The sequence below is a fragment of the Myxine glutinosa genome, chromosome 5, assembly GCF_964187855.1.
Source record: "Myxine glutinosa chromosome 5, kmMyxGlut1.1, whole genome shotgun sequence".
Taxonomy (NCBI): domain Eukaryota; kingdom Metazoa; phylum Chordata; class Myxini; order Myxiniformes; family Myxinidae; genus Myxine; species Myxine glutinosa.
This window is the reverse complement of record NC_136265.1, coordinates 21734612-21758577: the sequence shown is the minus strand read 5'-3', so window position 1 is coordinate 21758577 and position 23966 is coordinate 21734612. Positions and strand designations below refer to the sequence as shown.

Below are 23966 nucleotides of genomic sequence, written 5' to 3'. Positions count from 1 at the left end.
CCGCCACATGCGGTTACCTGCACATAAGGTAACCGCCACAAAAGCATCATTCACCTCTGGGCATCCCCAATTTAGTTGGAAATGACACCTGTAATGTTTTTCTACACTATTTGGTTCCAGAATTAAGCGCGTTTGAACATTAGACATAGACTCGGTGGACTGGCGGCCATTTTGGATTTGACCTCACGATTCTCAGAGGTCAAATCTGACTTCCCTCCACATCTGAAAATAAACCTTTTGGTATGCACTAACTATGTTAAAAATTTCATGCTTTTCTCATAAAATGCACAATTGTTGTTATCCACTGTACTAATGGTTCGTGACCCTCCAGAAAGTCCTCCAAACTGAGCGAAGAAGCACGTGACCCGTGACGTCAGTAAGAACCGCCCCTTTAAATTGATTGTATATTAAAGCTGAGACAGCATTTTTTCCTTCTATCCTTCTCTCAACATCGGGCTATTCTCTGTTTATAACAGAAATTCAAATGTAACACGAGGTTGACATTAAAGTTTATTAAATCTGATGCGGTTTGTGAAAACATTTTATATAAGTAAATTTCAGAGACGTCTGCGCTTGGTGAAAAAAAACGTTACTACTTCCGGTACCTGACACCCATCCTTCAAGCTTTTTCTCTTCCGTTGCAGTTTGTTGCGTCGTAAGTTTCGTCACGGTTTGTGAAGATTTCCTGGTTTTGTCGTCACGAGATTACAGGTGCCACTGTAAGTGTAAAGGTGTTCACCATTGACACCATTTGTGATTGAAATCTCGCGATATTTCCCTACATTGTGTTCTTGTCATGGACCGAGATCCCGCGAACTGCGACCACGATCCAAGCTCTGATGGAGGGAACGGAGGGGGTCCGGGAGGGTCCGCTGGGATCTGCGGGTTCAAGATCCTGGACGTTCAAAACCTTCGTGATGGAGGGAACGAGGCTTACCTGGGACCAGGTAAGCGTTTACCTCTTGCACGTTCGGGATTCCTTTATAAAATCACGGCTGTGATGAACTTGATTAATTAATCTCTCTTTCTGAGGAACCATTCGCTTCACAGAGTCGGTGATGCCATTGCAGCGTTCCTGGGCAAGCGTAACCCTGGGTGGTTTGCCATTGCCTTCACAGCAGTACTTATAGTTTTCGGCGAAATTTGTAATTTGTTCAGGGTGCCGGTGATAGCTCGCCTACTCTTCGTTAAGGACACCATGGGGTCTTCTTTGTAACATCCACCAACGGATGCTGGCAGATGGGACGCCCTTTTAACGCCAATCTGAGGGACGGCGCACACATTGATGAGTCGCCCTACCTGTGAAACACCGGGATGACATCTGAGGGACGGTGCACACATTGATGAGTCACCCTACCTGTGAAACACCGGGATGACATTTGAGGGACGGTGCACACATTGATGAGTCGCCCTACCTGTGAAACACCAGCATGACATCTGAGGGACGGTGCACACATTAATGAGTCACCCTACCTGTGAAACACCAGGATGATATCTGGGGGACGGTGCACACATTGATGAGTCGCCCTACCTGTGAAACATCATGATGACATCTGAGGGACGGTGCACACATTGATGAGTCGCCATACCTGTGAAACACCGGGATGACATCTGAGGGACGGTGCACACATTGATGAGTCGCCCTACCTGTGAAACACCAGGATGACATCTGAGGGACGGTGCACACATTGATGAGTCGCCCTACCTGTGAAACACCAGGATGACATCTGAGGGACGGTGCACACATTGATGAGTCGCCCTACCTGTGACACACCAGGATGACATCTGAGGGACGGTGATTACATTGATGAGTCGCCCTACCTGTGAAACACCAGGATGAGATCTGAGGGACGGTGCATTGATGAGTCGCCGTACCTGTGAAACACCAGGATGACATTTGAGGGACGGTGCACACATTGATGAGTCGCCATACCTGTGAAACACCAGCATGACATCTGAGGGACGGTGCACACATTGATGAGTCATCCTACCTGTGAAACACCGGGATGACATTTGAGGGACGGTGCACACATTGATGAGTCGCCCTGCCTGTGAAACACCATGATGACATCTGAGGGACAGTGCTTACATTGATGAGTCGCCCTACCTGTGAAACGCCATGATCACATCTGAGGGACGGTGCACACATTGATGAGTCGCCCTACCTGTGAAACATCAGGATGACGGCGCACACATTGATGAGTCGCCATACCTGTGAAACACCAGGATGACATCTGAGGGACGGCGCACACATTGATGAGTCGCCATACCTGTGACACACCAGGATGACATTTGAGGGACGGTGCACACATTGATGAGCCGCCCTACCTGTGACACACCAGGATGACATCTGAGGGATGGTGCACACATTGATGAGTCGCCCTACCTGTGACACACCAGGATGACATCTGAGGGACGGTGCACACATTGATGAGTCGCCATACCTGTGAAACACCAGGATGACATCTGAGGGACGGCGCACACATTGATGAGTCGCCATACCTGTGAAACATCAGGATGACATCTGAGGGACGGCGCACACATTGATGAGTCGCCCCACCTGTGAAACATCAGGATGACATCTGAGGGACGGTGCACACATTGATGAGTCGCCATACCTGTGAAACATCAGGATGACATCTGAGGGACGGCGCACACATTGATGAGTCGCCATACCTGTGAAACATCAGGATGACATCTGAGGGACGGCGCACACATTGATGAGTCGCCCCACCTGTGAAACACCAGGATGACATCTGAGGGACGGTGCACACATTGATGAGTCGCCCTACCTGTGACACACCAGGATGACATTTGAGGGACGGTGCACACATTGATGAGTCGCCCTACCTGTGACACACCAGGATGACATCTGAGGGACGGTGCACACATTGATGAGTCGCCCTACCTGTGACACACCAGGATGACATCTGAGGGACGGTGCACACATTGATGAGTCGCCCTGCCTGTGAAACACCATGATGACATCTGAGGGACAGTGCTTACATTGATGAGTCGCCCTACCTGTGAAACGCCATGATGACATCTGAGGGACGGTGCACACATTGATGAGTCGCCCTACCTGTGAAACATCAGGATGACGGCGCACACATTGATGAGTCGCCATACCTGTGAAACATCAGGATGACATCTGAGGGACGGCGCACACATTGATGAGTCGCCATACCTGTGAAACATCAGGATGACATCTGAGGGACGGCGCACACATTGATGAGTCGCCCCACCTGTGAAACATCAGCATGACATCTGAGGGACGGTGCACACATTGATGAGTCGCCATACCTGTGAAACATCAGGATGACATCTGAGGGACGGCGCACACATTGATGAGTCGCCATACCTGTGAAACATCAGGATGACATCTGAGGGACGGCGCACACATTGATGAGTCGCCCCACCTGTGAAACACCAGGATGACATCTGAGGGACTGCACACATTGATGAGTCGCCCTACCTGTGACACACCAGGATGACATTTGAGGGACGGTGCACACATTGATGAGTCGCCCTACCTGTGACACACCAGGATGACATCTGAGGGACGGTGCACACATTGATGAGTCGCCCTACCTGTGAAACACCATGATGACATCCAAGTGGCGGAGCACACATTGATCAATCACCCTACCTGTCAAACCCCGGGATGACAGTTTATCGTTGGGTTAGGATTCAAACCCAGGCTCGGCAGCTTTGAGGCGAATGTGTCTACCTCTAGGTCTCGGCCATCCTGCCAGTCTCCCATTAATCTCCGAGCACAAACTTGTCTTAAAGCTCCAAAAGATGATTTCCCAAAGCTTTCATTCTCTAACTCCTTGGTTTTTCACTGCCCTTCTCTACATACAATCAAATTTGATTTTGATAACACTTCCCAACTCGATAAACTTCTAGAAAAGTAATAAAGGAAGCATGTTGAAGTGATTGCTGTAAATTTAGGGATAAAACTCGACGAGACTTGTGCTCTTTCACCTTTGTCGATGACACCAAAATCTTTGGACCAGTGACTAATTAATATGAATCAAGTTGTATCAGTGCAAGATGTTTAATGAGAGTAAGTGCAAAGTTCTCTGTGTGGGGAGGTTTAACTCAAGAAACGACTTCTATTTAAACCACACTGCATTACAGGAAGTTAATCAGGAAAAAGATCTGGGCTTTCACCAACCCTTTTTATTTTCTTTTTTTTCTTTTGTATACAAGATCGAGGCTCGTGTAAGAGCTAACATCAATCACAAAAAAAAAAAAAACGCACACATGAGACGAAACAAAGGGAGCGGGAGACAAGATGGGGAGAGAGGGGGAAGCACGCAAGTACAACATTCAGGAGATCTGTGGGTGGGAGAGGGCTTGGGGGTAGGAGGCGTGGGAAGGGGGTTGGGGGTGGGAGAGGTAAAAAAAACAAAAAAAACACATGGACACTGCTTGGACTCCCTGGAAAGAAGTCGGTATTTCAAAAAATTGGATCTGGGGTGAATTAACAGGGGTAGAAAAGATCTAGGTTTTGGATGGGGGAAGATAAGAGATGGTGGTGAACAGCTGTTTCAAAGACCTGGAGGGACGAGTGGGATTGAAGAGAGTGAGGGAGTTTGTTCCAGTGGCGGGAGAAAAGAGGAGTGAAGGTGAGCAGAGAGTCTTGATTTTGGCAGTTTAACCATCAGAGGGTTGCAGGCAGATCTTGTGCGACCTGTAGGAATATTTGGGGGACAGAGCCCAGAGAGAGCTGGGGGAGCAAGGCCGGAGAGGAGTCTGTAGAAGACAGAAAGTCTGTTGATTGTTTCATCAACAATCCTGCTACAGCCAATCAAAGACTTGGGATCGTCAGCAAATCAGACATTTTTTTGCCAGTGTGCAGTCAATAACTGGAATAATCGCCCCCAAGATGTTGTTGAGGTAGTAAGCCCTACTCGCCTACGTTTCTTAATATCATTATCGTAATACATTTCTTGTGTGGCCTGGCATCTGTGTCGGAGCCTGTCTGGCCTGCTCGATTTTCTTTGGCTCCAGGAACGCTTGCTTCATTGGAATATTTGGGGACTTGCATTCGGAGGCCGCGCTGTCCTGTCTGTGGTGCCAAAGGCAACGTGCCGGGGGACTGTGTCGTGTGGAAGCTGCCACTGATAAAAGCAAACGGAAGAAGTGCAAAGAAGAAGAAAACGTATGTGGGTAAATGCGTGAAATGTGAAGGAGAAAAGCACGAGGTGTAAAGAAAAACGTGGAACCCCATTCTGTGGTCACGAACTGTGAGCGGGGAAATCTTGGGGGAGAACGGCTCTATTTCTTGCTGTGATGTACTTTTGGTGAGAGAGAGCATACCGAGTGGACTGTGCCTTTTTATCCCTCTCCAGTCCATCAGCGGGCGCTCCATCCAAGCCGCCAGAACCTCCAGTGTCGTCTTCTCATTGGCCCAGCTGTCAGCTCTGACATGACCGGGTGGTGAGATGGGTAACCGGGTTGATGCAAAGGTGTGCAGGGCTTGTGTGTGGTGGAGTGAAGGGAAAGAACCCCCCCCCCCCCCCCCTTTCCTCACAGCTCTGGGACCCTCTGGCTGAGAGCCCACGAGGGCGGTTCGACACTCACCACCAGTATTTAGCTGTGTCTCATTCTTCTGCGCGGCAACAGGGTCTGATTGGTGGGACAAGAAGGGGATAGGAGCGTGAATTTTGGTGTGTACCTGTCAATCACAATGACTCATGACTCATGACTCATGACTCATGACTCCCGTCGAGGGGAAACCATGAGGATGCTCTTCGGATGGGCTTAGTGAGCCCATCGCGCCGAATGGTCCACTAAAACAAGGAGTGGGAGATGTGAAGAAAAAGCGATGGGTGGGGATGGATATCATCTGGTGTTGTGTGCAAAATGGTTCGAGCCCAGAGTGTAGAAAGGAAAGAACATGTACTGAAGGTAACTATCATCCACAATGCATATCTGTCCACGTAAATACAGTACATACTTAAAAGCTAAACAGAATACTCAGACATACCTAGCTTAATCCTTCGTGCTGGTACTTCGTTCTTCCCTGGGGGTTCACAACCATCGCAAAATATATATCCCTCTCTCTTTGTACTATTACTTGTTTTCTCTGCAGATCCTATCGTGGTGGTGAAGGTGGAACCTGAACCTACACATGGTTCTTCCTCCCAAGGTAAGAATCCATTAAACAACATTGTACAAGTTGAAGGTAACAATACGGATGATCAGAATTGTTTGACAAGTTGCGTTGACTTTGATTCAGGACTTTATTATGTGGTTCCAGAATTTAAGAGAGAGGTGAAGGTGAAACCTGAACTTCTGAATAACTGTTCCTCACAAGGTAAGTCTCCTATTTAATTTTTTCTTTGACGTCGAATTGCTTGATAAAAGGGAGTTGTGAATCTGTAGATGTCGCACCCTTTGATGTGCATACTCGACAAGATTTATTCGAGCACTTTCACATTGTTTCCTCAACCCTGTGCTTTGTGCAGGTGGAGCAGGTACAGTGGATGCAAGGTGTTTCCATCGTAGTTATTGGCATAGCGTGAAGATGATGAGGTCGGACGAAGCCAGTTATTTGACTGCTGATGCGATGCAGAAACGAGACGACCTCATCAACTACCATAAGTACAAAACCCGAATCGGTTTTTATGAGTGGGAGATTTAGAACTTTTTTTATATAAGCACAAGGCTCATCGGAGAGCCAGAACAAAATATCTGGAGCACAATGTAAAGCAGGGAAACACACCAACAACAGGGGAGGACACTTGTAGAAAGAAATAGAGGGGAGAAAGAGCACACATGAGTAAACGAGTTGGAGATTAGCTCAAACACAGCAAGCTCAAACTGAGGATAAAATTGGAATCCGAATCCGAATCATTGGAATCTCCCATGATGAAGCTATCTCCGAGGGCCTTTCACTCACTCACCGCAGACAGGTAGGTGGTCTTTCTGTCTTCTACCGACTCCTCTCCGGCCTTGCTCCCCCAGCTCTCTCTGTGCTTTGTCCCCCAAATATTCCTACAGGTCGCACAAGATCTGCCAGCAACCCTCTGATGGTTAAACTGCCGAAATCTCGGCTCTCTGCTCACCTTCACTCTTTCATTATTCTTTTCTCCCGCCTCTGGAACAAACTCCCACACTCCCTTCAATCCCACTCCTCCCTCCAGGTCTTTAAAACAGCTGTTCACCACCATCTCTTATCTTCCCCCATCCAAAACCTTGATCTTTTCTACCCCTGCTAATTCACTCCAGATCCACCTTGTTTGAAATTCCAACTTCTTTCCTGGAAGTCCCGGCAGTGTCAATATGTTTTATACCTGTCCGTTCCCCCCTTCCCATGCCTCCCCCCCCCCCAAAGCCCTCTCCCTCCCACAGATCTCTCGATGTCCCTGCTCTCAGATGTTGTGTTTGTGTTCCTCCCCCTCTCGCCCCATCTTGTCTACCGTTCCCCATGTCATATGTTTTATGTGTCGGTTTGTCTTTCTGTGTGATTAATGTTAGCTCTTTCACGAGCCTCGATCTTGTATACAAAAAAAAAAAAAAATGCAACCAAATACAAACACTTGGGTGTCGGAGAGGGGGTTATTGAGGGTAGAAATGATCATGAGTATGGGTGAAGGTGGTCAACAGCCATCTTGAAACCTGAGAAGTAAGAATGAGGTTGAACAGACTGATAAGCGAATGAGTGGATACGAGCAATGAGCCTGAAGTTTCACCAGAAATGGCACTCTGGAAAAACTGAAAGAGGAAGAAGGGAAGGGGTTGTGTAGGGAGTTCGGGTGAATAGGGCATTCAGGACCAGAAAGGAGGCAATAAAAGACGGTGGAAGCCTGGTGTTGACTTAACGGTTAAGGTGGCTGGCTTAAGATCTTAGGGCCTTGTGATGCAGGAGCTAACAGAGATTTGTATTACATCTCGAGTACAAAAGGTTTGAGAGCTAAACTCATCAGATGGTGGGATGGGGACCTCCGAATGACCATTCTTAAGTTTTCCAATTGGTGCATTAAGTAGGGGGTGCTGCTTGAAGTTTAAATCAGTTTACCCAAAGTCAGTTTAAATTACATTTTTGAGTACATCGATCAAACTGGTGCCAACAGTTTCATTTTGCACTGTGATTACAGATGTGCCATTCTTAAGTGACGAATTTGGTGCAAAACGCATTTAAGAACGGCCTAAAGGGGGCGCTACTTTCACATTTAAATCACATTTTGAGTACATTAATGAAACTTTGTGGAAATTTTCTTTAGACCTTCCTAATGAAGGATCAGTACTTAAGTGTCGAATTTGGTGCAAAACCCATTTAAGAAGCGGTCAAATATCAACAAGAAAAGATATCTTACACGAGCCTCGACTTAGTATACAAAAAAAAAAAAAAAAAAAAAATGGCCAAATTCCTGTTAAGGAGGAAGTAGGATTGGCCTACCAAGGCACCAACATTAGCTACAGGTAACTATTAGATAACAGAAGATGATAAATCACTGGTTGGCCTAGATGACTCATTATAATATAGATATACACTGCTGGCTTCGAATACAAGGATGGGCTACTGCAGTGTGTTATGCATGTACACTAGCTGTGCAGTATAGTTGGTGCTGTGATTCCCATTTCATCATTCCGAATTTTCTTCAAAATACTACATGTAGTAGTAACAAATATCATGCAACTGAGAGGTGAGTTTTATCTAGAGTTACAGTAGCTATCATATTCAGATAACATATATTAGGGGCCCTAAGCCAATAACTTATTGTGGCCTGTGGTTAAATCAATGAATTGTCCACGATGAGTGGTTTTGTATATCCCATAGTTTGGGCCTACAATTCGTAAATCCCTGGCCCACTCTTGCCTGCATCGCCACGCACTGAAATACCAGTTGTTTAAGATGACTGTGTTCACTTTCTTTATATTCACTCATGTAATGTAAATCTTTCGTACCGGTAATCCAAGAAGTGATGTCAGCGAACAGCACTAGTTATTGAGGATATATTTATGTCAATCATCATATGTGTGCGTTATCCTTGGGCGTCTCTCATCCCATTTTCTGTAATTTCACAATTAACACCAGTATTGATAAATACTGGTAATACTGGTATGTAATCCCAATTTTTATGGATCTTATAAGATGTTTTATGAAGTGCATTTTTGCCCCTATAGAACTTTCCCATGCTTACGAAATCCATTTTCATTTCAGGTCATCGGCCTGCGAAACAGATATGGAGTCATCTGATCCTTCCAACAACGATGTTCCTGCACCCAGGCGTTGTATTCTCCACATTGCCGGGAAGCCTTCAGAGAAGAAACCACGTTGTGATCTTTTGCCCTTCAATGAGAAAAACTGGAGTACTGTGCAAGCTGCAGCTGAGAAGAGGCGTGCAAAACCCCAATTTCTGAAATCGGTTTATTATGACTTGGTTGTCAGCTTGCCTCAGAGCCCAGATGAGAATGATGGGTATCATGTATCATGCTACCAGAAATTCACAGCTGTTACATCCACAACATCAGCTCCTGGAGACGGACCATCTGACGCTAGTGAGAGGAATTTGCCGCATTTACGTTCTAACGCAAGGACAGATGACGATGCTGAACCCTCCTCATCTGGAATACTTCCTGCAACTTGCCTTTTCTGTAATTCAAAGAGGAAGAAGAAGAAAGGCGGGACTATTGAACTTTTAGGATCGTGTGAAACATTAGAGGCAGGACAGAAGATTCAAGAGGCCGCTGAACTACTTCAGGATGAAGCTATCCTTTCGAAGGTCATTGGTGTAGACCTGGTGGCAAAAGAAGCTAAATATCATCATACATGCAAGAGCGCATTCGTACTTGCAGCCAGTAGAACTTCTAATACTGATCAGAAAACTGATGACATTCCACAGAAAAAGACAATTGCTGTTAGAAATATCCATGAATATGTTGAGAAGTCTGTAATTGCTGACAAACGTGCAGAACTGTTGACATCTGTGTATGAACGTTATTTGGACCTTTGTTCATATGCTGATGAGTCTCCTATGCATAGGCACAGTCTGATTCGAAACCTCACAAATAGATTTGGGTCCAAAATCAAGGTGCAGAGTCCAGCAGGTAAGAAATTGGGTAGTATTCTTTACAATGCAGTAATTGCTGATGATTTCGTACGTGTGGCTTATGAATACGCAGATTCCGAGGAACGACTCCTCAACCAAGCAGCTCTAATCTTGCGAAAGCAGCTGTTAAATGCTCCAAAAAAAGATGTACCAGAGAATCCAACATTGAATGATGTCAGAGACGGAGACACAATTGTACCCCAACCCGTGATGAACTTCTTCAAAGTTCTGTACACAGGCAACATATCTGACCAATGTGGAACGTGGATTAAACGTTGCATTGATTCCACAAGTCAGGATGCATTGTTTGTTGTCCAAAGAGGCCGCGCAAAACCAGCAAAACATGTCACTCTGGGTATGGCTATAAGATCTGTCACTGGTAGCAAGAAGCGTGTTCAAGTTCTGAATAGGTTTGGTCATTGTCTCAACTATTCTTGCTTGGAGGAACTCGAAACAGCAACCGCTGAAGCCATCCAAGAGAGAAAAGATGCTTGCCCTGAGAACACTTTGCCAGGCCTTCCAACCGGACTCGCCTTTGACAATTTTGATGAAATGACCCAAACGTTGTCGGGGAGCAACACACTGCATGATACGATGGGAATTCTGTATCAAAACTTGCCAGGTGATCGTACCAGCATTCAACAGATTAATGAAAGTACAACACCAGTTAGAAAGGCAATACCAGAAGCAAAGAAAGCTGAGGTCTCTCACTGTCGCTGACACTCCTCTTGCGCCATATTTTGGTGTCCCCAAAATGACAGTCTTCAGCTACAAAAACACATCCGTATTTAACCTACCTGACGCGGCAATTAGGGCAAGACATCTTGACCTCGTATGGATGATGAGCCATGCATTTGAGACTGATGTTCTTCCCATGTGGGTTGGCTTCAATGCCATCTTCTACAAGGATGAGTTACCAAAACAGGAAGTGAGATACATGCCAAACCTTAAGGAGCCCATCACCAGCTTGTCGGTAGTGCGACAAACCCTTCAGACAACCCAGAAGTGTGCTGAAGAATGCAATCAAGATTATGGACTGGTTACTTATGACCTTAATGCAGCGAAACCAGCTATGCAGATCCAGGCTAGAGAATCTCCAAAATTTGACAACATATTCATCATGATGGGTGCTTTCCATATAGAAATGGCATTCTTCAAGGCAATTGGAAAGCTCATAGCAGAATCAGGAGGACCGGACATGCTTACAGAGACTGGAGTCCTTGCCCCAGGTTCGTTGAATGGGTTCCTCATGGGAAAACACTTCAACCGATGCAAGAAGCTCCATCCTCTACTTGCCCTTGCCTTTGAAAGTCGGTATTTCAAGCCATTTCTACAGACATGTGATTTCAAAGAAGAGCTTCACACCCTGATATCTACGGTGAAAACCAATACCAATACAGGAGAACATGGGCTTGACATGGTGATCAGTACAGATCTTTTTGAGAATTTTGCTAAAGAATATTCTGAATTCACCGATGCAACACTATCAGGAGCTCACGGATGCACTGCCCAGTTCTGGATGATGTATGTGGAGTACATAAACGTATTTCACTGACTTGAAAGAGCGATCCGTACAAATAACATTGAACTGTTTGTCTTCACACTCACACCGATCATTGACTTGTTCTTTGCCACAGCCCATATCAACTATTCGCACTGGTTAACAAAATACCAACTGGACTTGTTGAATATTGATGACACGCATCCCGGCCTTAGAGAGATACTTAACCAGGGTGCATTCACAGTGCGAAGGACAGAACATGATTTCAGCAGAATTCCCGTTGATTTGACATTGGAGCAGACCATCAATGCTGACGCCGCATCTCGACTGACAGGAATCACCTCCTTCACTAATGACTACTCCGCTCGCCTCAGATGGATGGTAACAAAGGCTGCCCGGGCATCGTTCATTAGTCTGCTGCAAGAGATGACAGGATTGATCAGCAAAGAAGATGTCACTGCAGAACTCAGGCCAAGACAAATTCAACGTGACAATGAGGATCTTCAGAAAATCACCAAACAAATCTTGGACAAGAACAATCCATTTGAAACCCATAATGCTTCAGAGGTATTGTACAATATAAGCACAGGAAAAGGTACCGATGAAGAAATCCGCGAAAGCCTCCTCAATGTACCAACCAAAGGAAAAGCCAGACACAAGGAATTCATCGAGTCTTGCGAGAATGATCCAAACAAGTTTGAAAGCCCAATAAAGAAGGAAAAGCTGAAAACCTTTGAAGATGGATGTGCAACCAATCGTCAGACCAATAACACGAAAATTGCTGCCCTTAAAGGATCACGTGATCTGATCGCCCGTCTCCTTGTGCTGACCACCAAGAAGAGACTTGACATGCAGCATATTCTCCAGTACCCATTGACCCCAGTACCTCTGTCCATGGCCAGCCCTGACGAAGTAATGGCAAAGACCGATAAGAGTGCTCTCTTTGATATATTGGAAAATAAAGTGAAAGATATTGAAGAGAGGCCAGAGAAAGTCAGTGCTTACATCATAGATGGACAGTTCCTTTTGCATAGCTTACCACCAAATTTGCCTCCCACATACGGAGGGTTAGCCAGAAATATTCTTAACCAGAGTTTAACAGCGTCAGCTAAACGCATACACATAGTCTTTGATGATTATCCGCAGCCTTCAATTAAGGACACGGAGAGGGACAGGCAGGGATCCGACAACAGAACTTTCGTCATCACAGGGCCAGAGCAGAGACGAGTGCCAAGACATCTAAATGATGCCCTGAAGTCCAGGTCCTTCAAAAAGCAGTTACCTCAGTTTCTTGCCAATGAATGGCAGGACTCTTCATATGCAAACATTTTTGGGGATCGTGAAGTCTTCCGAGATGTCCCGGGGGAGTGCTATCACTTCCAGGTGAAAGAGGGTGTCATACAGCGAGACACGGTGGATGGATTAAGGAACAACCATGAAGAGGCAGACACAAAGATTTGTCTGCATTCCTTATCAGCTGATTGTGAGAACGGAAACATAGTGGTCAGGGCTTCCGACACAGATATTTCAGTGATATTACTGTACCATTGCCATAGATTTCAGTCAACATTGTGGATGGATATTGGAACAGTTTTAAAGAACAACCGTCGTTACGTCAGTGTGACTGCAATATGTAAGGAGCTAGGACCAGATCTTTGTGCTGCGTTTGCCAGCTTTCCATGCCTTCACGGGATCGGACTATACGTCAGCATTTGTCAGAAAAGGGAAGGTCAGGCCTTTCAAAACTCTGGAAAAACAACCTGACTACCAGAATTATTTCAGATTAATGGCAACAAATACAATTTCTAACATGACGAAAGCAGCTCTTCAGAGGTTCACAGCCACAATGTATGGAGCTAAGGATAGTGCAAACACCAGCCTAAATGAGTGTAGGTACGAGAAGTTCATGAAGACATACGGACCAAAGGGAAATGGAAAAAAAACCTACTAGCCAATTTGAGGGGCATGGATGCAAGTGGACTACCACCTTGCGAAGATGAGCTCAATACTCACATTAAGCGTGCTTCCTTTGTTGCCAACATGTGGGCAAGAGCAGATCAAAATCATATAGAGCAGCATCCCACTCAAGAAAATGGCTGGCAGTTAGTTGATGACCATTACAAACCAGTTTGGTTCAAAGGGGAGCAACTCCCCGAAAGCCTTATCCCAGAGACAGAGGAATTGGAAGCAATGGACAAGGAAGTGGAGGATGGCATGGAAATTGCATCTTCAGATGAAGATGACAGTTCTGACGAGGATGACTAGTATCTTGTAACAGACAGGCAGGCTGAAACCATAATTATACCAATACGAATAAATACTAGTGAACTCATGATTATCACAGTATAGGAATAGAACTTTTGCCTAACAGTATGAGACTCATCAGCAGTTTTGATGTTTTGTCTTGTAAGTTTTAGCGATAGATTGATATCATTTTAAAATTTAGCATGATATGGATATGGATATCAAAAGGTAGTCATAGTTGACACATGACAAAAGTTTGGTTTCCAAAGAGCATAACCACTTGAACAAAGGCATGTTAGTGTCCTGTTGCAACATATAATTAAATACAAATGTTTTACCACAATAGCTACTCAGTAGATGCCTTCTTGCCAAAAGCGTGAAACAGTAGACTAGGAAACTGTTAATTTTTTCATAATTCATGATGCTTGTTCCATATGCACTGAATGTGTAGGAAAAATGCCAGGTCCAATTACTTTTACTGATCACTGATGCTCCTTTTATGTATCGATGCCAGATCTACATGTCACACTTGATTTTATCATTGAAATATACGTAGTTGATAGAAAAGTTAAATTGATAGTTTCTTTGTTCTTCTATTCTATCAGAGTCAAATTGTAAGGCATTCTGCGCTTTGAGAACTGGCAAAATGCATTACAGATTTGCATCCTTCATGGTCCATTGCGGGCCACGCCTGCGTTGATCTTTACCTATTGAAATAGGCCTAATGGATATACACCTTCAGCCCCTAACTTGGGCGATACGAAAAACCTTATCCATGGAGAAAAAGAGTAAATATTCGATATGAAACGATCTTTGTTTCACCATGACCTGCTCTCTATTGATCTTAATTTCCCGGAAGCAGGTATTTGCCTATGACCCATTCTTAAATGTGTTTTGCACCGAAAGGGTCACTTAAGAACTACTGATCCTTCATTAGGAAGGTCAAAATAATATTTCCACAAAGTTTCATTGATGTATTTGAGATGTGTTTTAAATGTACTAAAAATATCGCCCTCTTTAGGCCGTTCTTAAATGCGTTTTGCACCAAATTCGTCACTTAAGAATGGCACATCTGTAATCACAGTGCCAAACTGACTTTGGAGGATGCTTCAAGCAGCACCCCCTACTTAATGCACCAATTGGAAAACTTAAGAATGGTCATTCGGAGGTCCCCATCCCACCATCTGATGAGTTTAGCTCTCAACCTTTTGTACTCGAGATGTAATACAAATCTCTGTTAGCTCCCAGACTATTGAGTTTGAGCTCCTGTCTTTAGAAGTCAACTCCGATTTGATGTTTATCCAAGAGATTGTGGCTGATAGTGAGGCCCAACATTTTGAGGGATTCGACTCCTTCATGCAGTTTGTCAACGATGTAGATGGGAGGGTTCACCAAACAGTCAAAAAAAGTAAGAGTGTGAGATTTACAATCGTTGAAAGACTTATTACATGGATTGAACCAGCATATTACAATTGATTACAAAAATTCTACCAATGTCTGTAGAGAGGGAAAAGACCGTTGCCTGCCTCGTGGAAGGATGATATTGCAGAGAGAAGTATAGTCAGCAAAAAGACGAAGATTTTCCAGAGAATCTAAAGTCATTCATTAAGATGAGGCCTGCACCCAAGACAATGCCTTGAGGCACTCCAGCCGAGGCAGGGAGGGGAGATAAAGGATTTTTTTTCAATTTCTTTTTTTTTTGTATACAAGATCGAGGCTCGTGAAAGAGCTAACATTAATCACACAAAAAGTCAAACCGACACATAAAATACAAAAGGTCCTCAACGCCAAACAGGAAATTAGAGCTGTCTCCCTTGACATTTCACGTGCCTTCGATACGGTCTGGCACCCTGCTCTGCTCACCAAACTCTCCTCCTTTGGTATCCATGGAAATCTCCATGCATGGCTGGCGGACTTCCTCTCTGGTCGTAGTCAACGTGTGGCCCTGAATGGGTTTCTCTCATCTCCTCTTCCTGTTCAGGCTGGAGTTCCCCAAGGTAGTGTTCTGGGCCCCGTGCTTTTTCTGGTCTTCATCAATGATCTCTCTGACTCTTGAAAATCCTCTCTATCTCTTTGCTGACGACTCTACTCTCTGTCGCTCCATTCCTCATCCCTCAGATCGGCAGTCTGCAGCCTCCTCACTCTCTGCAGACCTGGACAAAATCACAGACTGGTCAAACAAGTGGAACATGTCTTTCAATCCTGACAAATCTCACACTCTTACAATGTCTCTCCGAAAGGACCGACTGGACAACCCTCCCATCTACTTTCTCAACAATCCTCTCCAAGAAGTTCTGTCGCTCAAGCTTTTGGGTCTCACTATCTGCCATGATCTTTCTTGGGAAAACCACATTTCCAAGCTGGCCTCCAAAGCCAGTCGCCGACTGGGCATCCTCCGTCGTGCGAAGTCCTTCCTTGGCACACCTGAGCTCCTCACCACATACAAGGCTTTCATCCGCAGCTCAATGGAATACTGTTCTCCCCTCTGGGCTGGTGCTCCTGCCTCACACCTTGCTCGGCTTCACGCTGTTGAGGCCAAAGCTTTCAGAATCATTGGAATCTCCTGCGATGTAGTCAACACCGAGGGCCTTTCACTCACTCACCGCAGGCAGGTTGGTGGTCTTTCTGTCTTCTACCGACTCCTCTCCGGCCTTGCTCCCCCAGCTCTCTCTGTGCTCTGTCCCCCCCAATATTCCTTCAGGTCGCACAAGATCTGCCTGCAACCCTCTTATGGTTAAACTGCCAAAGTCTAGGCTCTCTGCTCACCTTCACTCTTTCATTCCCCTTTTCTCCCGCCTCTGGAACAAACTCCCCCACTCCCTTCAATCCCACTCCTCCCTCCAGGTCTTTAAAACGGCTGTTCACCACCATCTCTTATCTTCCCCCATCGAAAACCTTGATCTTTTCTACCCCCGGTAATTCACCCCAGAGTCCTTGCAGTGTTCATATGTTTTATTCCTCTCCCACCTCCCCCCAAGTCCTCCCGATGTCCCTGCTCTCAAATGTTGTGTTTGTGTCCTTCCCCCTCTCTTTTGTGTCCTTCCCCCTCTCTCCCCATCTTGTCTGCCGCTCCCCTTGTTTTTTGTGTTTTGTGTGTCGGTTTGTCTTTTTGTGTGATTAATGTTAGCTCTTTCACGAGCCTCGATCTTGTATACAAAAAAAAAAAAAAAAAAAAAAGGGGGGGAGCAGTCGACAAGATGGGGAGAGAGGGGGAAGGGCACAAACACAACATTTGAGAGCAGGGACATCAAGAGAACTGTGGGAGGGAGAGGGCTTGGGGGGAGGTGGGAGAGGTATAAAACATATGGACACTGCAAGGACTTCCAGGAAAGAAGTTGGAATTTCAAAAAAGTGGATCTGGGGTGAATTAGCGGCGGTAGAAAAGATCAAGGTTTTGGATGGGGGAAGATAAGAGATGGTGGTGAACAGCTGTTTTAAAGACCTGGAGGGAGGAGTGGGATTGAAGGGAGTGGGAGAGTTTGTTTCAGAGGTGGAAGAAAAGGGGAATGAAAGAGTGAAGGTGAGCAGAGAGTCTTGATTTTGGCAGTTTAACCATAAGAGGGTTGCTGGCAGATCTTGTGCGACCTGTAGGAATATTTGGGGGACAGAGCACACAGAGAGCTGGGGGAGCAAGGCCGGAGAGGAGTCGGTAGAAGACAGAAAGAACACCAACCTGCCTGCGTTGAGTGAGTGAAAGTCCCTCGGAGTTAGCTTCATCGCAGGAGATTCCAATGATTCTGAAAGCTTTGGTTTCAACAGCGTGAAGCCGAGCTAGGTGTGAGGCAGGAGCACCGGCCCAGAGGGGGGAACAGTATTCCATTGAGCTGCGGATGAAAGCCTTGTATGTGGTGAGGAGCTCAGGTGTGCCAAGGACGGACTTCGCACGATGGAGGATGCCCAGTCGGCGACTGGTTTTGGAGGCCAGCTTGGAAATGTGGTTTTCCCAAGAAAGATTATGGCAGATAGTGAGACCCAAAAGCTTGAGCGACAGAACTTCTTTGAGAGGATTGTTGAAATTGAAATTGTTGAAATTGAGGATCCCATTGAGACCCATGCATTGACTACGATTGTTGAGGAATTCAGCAACCCCTGAGAGTTTGGAGAGCAAGGTAGTGTGCCCATCTGTGTGAAATGCTCAATATCTGTCTAGAGAGGCAGCTCTGATCTTTTTGTGAGATTCAGCGCTACCATCCATAGTTGGGAGTGTAAGCAGCATGCCCAGAGTGGAGTGACCTGGTCAGAAACCAAACTGATAACTGATGGTATGAGATCAGGTCGTTCGAGAAAAAAGGGATTTGATGCTGACTGCGGTGGATAATGTTTTTGCTTCCTTTTTTGTAATCGGGGAGCGAGGCAGAAGAATCAGGGACATCCTGTGGAAGGAAGGACTAACGCCAGGTTTAGCTGCAGCAGTTTGAGAAATCTGTCAGAGTAGAGCAGAGGCCTCTGATGTTAGCTGCCCATAATTTGGGACAACTTCACGATTTAATACTGTATTGTGATCAATATCTGTAATCTTGCACGTCTCAGTTTCTGAACCGTCCACATTGCCGATGGTTTCCCGTTTTTGTCTCAAACAGCATTCATGTGAAGGAAGAGCCGTTTGAAGATTCTTACAGTACAGATGGTGAGCGAAGCACGATTATGTTCTTTTCTCAGATTCTTATGCTTAGGGTTGGTGGAACCGGGGATGGGAAGGGGAGGCAAGGGTTGCTTCCTCCCCCCCCCCCCTTACCCCCACCCTTCATATTTTAACCAACATAGAAGTGCGGTGTTGGCTTAGCGGTTAGGGTGCCGGCTGCCGGCTTGGGATCCTAGCATCCTGGGTTCGAATGCCGGTCGATCGCTGAATTAACGCCAGGGGGGTTGATAGGATTTAGAATTTAGAATAGGCCTGTCATCCTTCCGAGGTTGGCAAATTGAGTACCAGCTTGCTGGAATGAATGATCACGGTGTGTATCCCGATTTAGAATAGGTACACCGTATCCCTGCGCATCGTAAGAGTGTGACCAAGGGTTGGCGTCAGGAAGGGCATCCGGCCATAAAAACATTGCCTCAAACAGGGAACCATTATTGCCATGGGGCTCGCAAGGCCAACCCCCGCTCTAGCGGGGAAAATGGCCTTAAAACGATCATTCATTTATTCATTTATAGAAGTGCCATTTTCTTGGTAAAGAAGCACCCTTTTGATGGGAGTCAAGTCCAAACACATATAATGGCTCTCTTAAGGGTTCTTTCGACCAACACGTCTTGTCCCTTATGTTTTCACCCCTGTCTGTGTGTTTGTCTGTGAACATGATGTCTCTAAAAGTTGTGGACGGATTCGGACGAAACTTGGTGGAGAGGTTGGGTATGTGGCAAGGACAAAATGATTAGAATTTGGTGAAGATTCGAATCTGGATCCAGATCAGAGAATTGTTAAGTGTTTCTTCACCATTGAGTGATCGGGCTAAAACCAATACATAGCAGGATATCTCAAAAAGTTATGGATGGATTTGGACGAAACTTGGTGGCGAGGTTGTGTGATTGACGAGGAAGAATCGATTCGATTTTGGTGAAGATCTGTATATGGATTCCGATACGAGAATTATTTCGTTTTTATAAAGTGATTCTTCACCATTGAGAGATCGGACGAAAAGCGATATATAACACGATATTTTAAAAAGGTGTGGACGAGTTATGACTAAACTAGGTGGATGAGTTGGTTGGAACAAGCCGATTATATTTTGGTTCGGGTCCGAATCCAGATCCGGCCTATCAGTGGGATACAAAACATAAACTGTTCAGCCTGGTGGAGGTATGCGCTCTACCGAGTACCGTTCTAGTTTGTAAATGTTTACAATTCCAAAAGGTCTTGTTTAAAGATTTCAAACCGAGTTATCACTTAATGTTCCTAATTCTTCGTTCGCTTGTTATTTCTTTACTCCAGTATTGCATGAATAATTTTATGGCATCCAGCAGTTCGTGGTCGCAGCTCCTCACTCCATAATGGCAACATTTCAGATTATTCTGCAATGTTTGGAGACGTCTGAGTTTCTGAGTACCGCTTCTGGTAGTGCAATCAACAGTGTATCGATAACCATAATTTTGCTCGAATTTTATGGCCACGTGGATGGCTGACTTTTAACCCTTTGAGTAGGGGATTTTTTGGGGGATAAAAATACCCCCGTTACGGGATTAATTTGGCATTACGGGAATGCAACCACGTACTGACGATCTATTTAAAGGTATAGTCGATGACGTGCAGTAACGTCATCCGTACACAAAACTTTTTCGCGGGTTGCGGCACTGGACGTCAGCCGTACTCAAAGGGTTAAATACATTTTCATGTTGTTCGAGTTTCATCAAAAGACAGCGTCATGCCATAACATTTTTTTGGTCGTCGATTACTTTGACATTCCCTTAATTTGTCGAAACTACATTTGTATCCTTGTGAAGTAGAACTCAGCAGGTATAACATGGTGTATGAAGAGCAGGGATTAGTTGCATGGCTTAGGTGCTACAAGTTTGGGTGATCAAATTGTCACTCCGTAACATGTGGAGGGGTGGGGAGAGGGGCAATGGCAAAAGTTTCCCCCTCCACGTTTTTGACCTGCACTTCATGGTGTTAAAAGTACATTGTAGAGAAAAGTTCCCCTCCATGATGAAATATGAGTCCCTTTCCATAAAAGATTGACCAAACAAACAGAAAAAAACCTTTATCCTTCACTTCACAAAATCTCAATGATCGATGTAATTCCGACTTGAATTTATTTCTGCCTGTCCTACTGGTTCTACGTTTCACTCCCCTCCCCCTCTTTGCTCAAAATCTCGAAACTGAATCTTCATTGAATATGAACACTCTCCTTCCTTTAAAAGCATTTAAAATCATTTTAAAATGCATTTCAACCCTGAGATCTCCTTCAGAAATGCTTCACGTGTTCTTCTTCTTCACATCTTTTCCAAAACTGTCAGCTAAGTGCTCGGTCCACCAAGTTCATTCACCATCCTCCCGCACGTGTAGCTCCATGTTTCTCCATAGTATCTTGTCTCCCTTCCCATAATATTTATCTCTGTTTGTCAAAGTTGGGAATTTGGAAACAGAATGAGAATCCAGCCCCACGCCACCCTCAAAGCTTCATGTGCCTCCTTATAGCATCCCTACTCATTAGACCCCCTTCATGCTTGCCCCTCACCCTACCCTCTCAAACTTTACCCTGCAACCCACACCCTCGATCCTTCCCCTGCACCCAACACACACAATCCTTTCCCCGCACACCACACACTCAATCTTCGCCCCTCCCCCCACCCCCCATCCTGCACCCTTCCAATACCTCCTCCCCTCCCCCAATCTCTAACTCTGTGGTCATCAAACATCCAAGGTCTCTGCTCAAACTTGACAGATCTCTCAATCCAGGCCGCTGCCGATAAACCAGAAAGAATCTGTTTAACCGAATCCTTCCTCTCACAGGACATCCCTGACTCCTCCGTGTCTCTTCCGGTTATTGTCTCCTCTGATTTGATAGGTCTGAACTACGCCCCAGCAGCGGAGGTTGCACTTTACATCACATCAACACCCCAATTTCTCACTGTCCTTGTACTGATCTTGCACCTCTTTGTGTTCCAGGCAATGATGCCCCTCTTAAATTTTGCCCCCACTTTAAAACTTGTTCCATCACTCCTGCTTATCTGTGCTATGATAGAGCTGTGTGTGTATATGTGTCACCATTTTTCTCAGAGGTGGCTGAACAGATCTTAGTCCAGGTTTCAGAGGTTCATCTGTGAGTGTCTGGGAGTGTTTTAGGCAAAAAATATATTTTTGAAAATGTTGAAAAAAAAAATACGATTTAAAAAAAAAAAATTGCTCGACAGTGCCTAAGTCTTTGTAGATATGTGAAAGATAATATTAAATGATCCCCGACCCCATTCCTTAGTGGGTGTTGGGAGGTGTTTTAGGCCCCCACAAAAAATAGACTAGGCTGGTATGCCTGTTAATACTGAATAAAATGTGTTGCAACACACTGATTTTAGCCTATAACCTTCCAAATTATTTTAGTGCTAATCTATGTATTGTACTTGTGCAGCCCATGTCATTTACATTTATATTTACATAGTAATTACGTCTCTTCTATTGGAATTGCAGACGGTGGCTTGCTAACTGAGCCTCAAGGTCGGTGTACAGAAGCGTTTTTTAAAATAACAATACAAGGCACAGGGAGGTGATATTCGCTGCAGGTGATGTGCAACGCACACAGAGTAAAACAAGTGTTCATTTACATCTGTTTGATGTCTCATAAATAAAGAAGATATAAGCATATCTGACACTAGGCGCAGGCTGTACCATCAAATAAACTGTTCTAACCCATCATTTTTGATGGGCTTTTATACTCGTCTCTAATAAAACTCGGTTCTCATAAATATATTATTCCTCATGTATATGGGTCCATATATATATATATATAACGGTGCAGCATGCTCTGAGTGCATGCTCAGTAGCATTGGCAGCAGGAAAGATACAAGTAGCGGCATGATCAGGTGCTGGCAGCGGTAGTGCAGATGGTGCAACAAGAGATGCTGAGATCGAGAGAAAGAGAAGAGTGAAGAAGGAGTCCGATGGGGGAGAGGTGTTGTTTGTTAAAGAGGGCCAAGTGGTAAGAGGTGGAAAGCAAGAGGGCTGTCAGATGCTTGCGATTGGCAGGTGGTGACAGACCTAAAGCCACAATTGCTATTCACAGAGGAGATCTGTGTACCATCTAGTCAGGTGCAACAAGACAGGTCATCTTAGGGGAATTGTCTGTACCTTGGGAAGAGAACATGAAGGAGGTACACGAGGGGAAGAGAGGAAAGTACAGTGAGCTGGAGGCAAAGTGTCGGGAGAAGGGTTGGTGAGTTTCTTGTCAGCCATTTGAGGTGGGGTGTAGAGGGTATATTGGCAATTTCCTTTCTGCATTTCTTGCTCGGCTTGGAGTGTGTGGGACAGAAAGAAGGAGGATGTGTGACAAAGTTGCCCAGGTTGCCTTGAAAGGCTCACTTTGGATATGGAGGAAATTTATGGAGGCACGTCAAACGGTGTAGGTTTAGGTTGTGGGTGGTGGTTCATTTCAGTCTAAAGGGGGTAGTGACTGAGCGCAGAAGAGAAATGGAGGGTGTGTGTGTGTGTCCGGTAGGCCTTAAATATAGTTTACCTATTGACCTGTAGCAAATGTGCGATGCAATATGTTGGTGCATTGGTGGGTTGACTGACTGCCTGGACGCAACTGAGTTTGTGGATCTACTGATGTACCATCCATTGAGGTGGATCCATGATCGAGGTTGTGGATCCGCCATTTGGAGAGGTCCTGGGCTGAAAGGATCGAAACCTCGAGGAAGAACGGTGCCCAGCTGATGATCCATGCAGTCGGGAAACTAGTCAATTGCTTACGGGTTAACGTTCCTGCTTTAGGTGGAGAAACTATGTTTAAGATTTGCAATTTAAATAAAGTTGAGTATGGGATGTTGTGAAATTAACATCATTTACAACCATCCTTTAAATTATTTATATTTAAGTTTAGGAACAACCGATACTGTACGTGTGTGTGTGTGTGTGTGTGTGTGTGTGTGTGTGTGTGTGTGTGTGTGTGTGTGTGTGTGTGTGTGTGTGTGTGTGTGTGTGTGTGTGTGTGTGTGTGTGTGTGTGTGTGTGTGTGTGTGTGTGTGTGTGTGTGTGTGTGTGTGTTGTTGTTGCGTGTTGCGTCTGCAGGAGTGGGTGTGGTTTTGCATGAATGTGTTTTTGTTTGAGTGGGTGTGGTTTTGCATGAATGTGTTTTTGTTTGAGTGGGTGTGGTTTTGCATGAATGTGTTTTTGTTTGAGTGGGTGTGGTTTTGCATGAATGTGTTTTTGTTTGAGTGGGTGTGGTTTTTCATGAATGTGTTTTTGTTTGAGTGGGTGTGGTTTTGCATGAATGTGTTTTTGTTTGAGTGGTGCATGTTGTAAGGGTAGGTGGTCGGGTTTTTTTTTTTGTTTGTTTTTTGGTGAGTGAGTGGATGAGTGGCTGTGGATTCTGGGAGTGGAGGCGGTTTTGTGGTTGTAGTCTGTGTTCTCACTGGCTGGGGGTGGGGGTATGTACGCATCCAGGTGGAGGCGTATGTGCCCCTGCTGGCCCACCCTAGCTGACCGTATTGAGGTTGAAGGCCCG

General features: G+C 45.3%; 1 protein-coding gene across 6 annotated transcripts in view; it reads left to right on the top strand.

The window, feature by feature from the left end:
- The first annotated feature begins 575 nt into the window (after positions 1–575).
- The window catches only part of LOC137427860 (uncharacterized), a 32039-nt gene continuing 8648 nt past the window's right edge, over positions 576–23966 (top strand). The window contains exons 1-6 of one of the 6 annotated variants that reach the window (XM_078777699.1): positions 576–947; positions 6104–6160; positions 6272–6328; positions 6480–6615; positions 9179–10065; positions 18393–18439. In XM_078777699.1, the coding sequence (XP_078633825.1) occupies positions 797–947; positions 6104–6160; positions 6272–6328; positions 6480–6615; positions 9179–10065; positions 18393–18403 (1299 nt within the window). In that variant the 5' untranslated portion in view covers positions 576–796 and the 3' untranslated portion in view covers positions 18404–18439. Of the gene's footprint in view, positions 948–6103; positions 6161–6250; positions 6329–6479; positions 6616–9178; positions 14156–18392; positions 18440–23966 lie in introns of those variants that run through there. The other 5 variants (XM_068117641.2, XM_078777698.1, XM_068117639.2 and 2 more) reach the window with 5 other exon arrangements.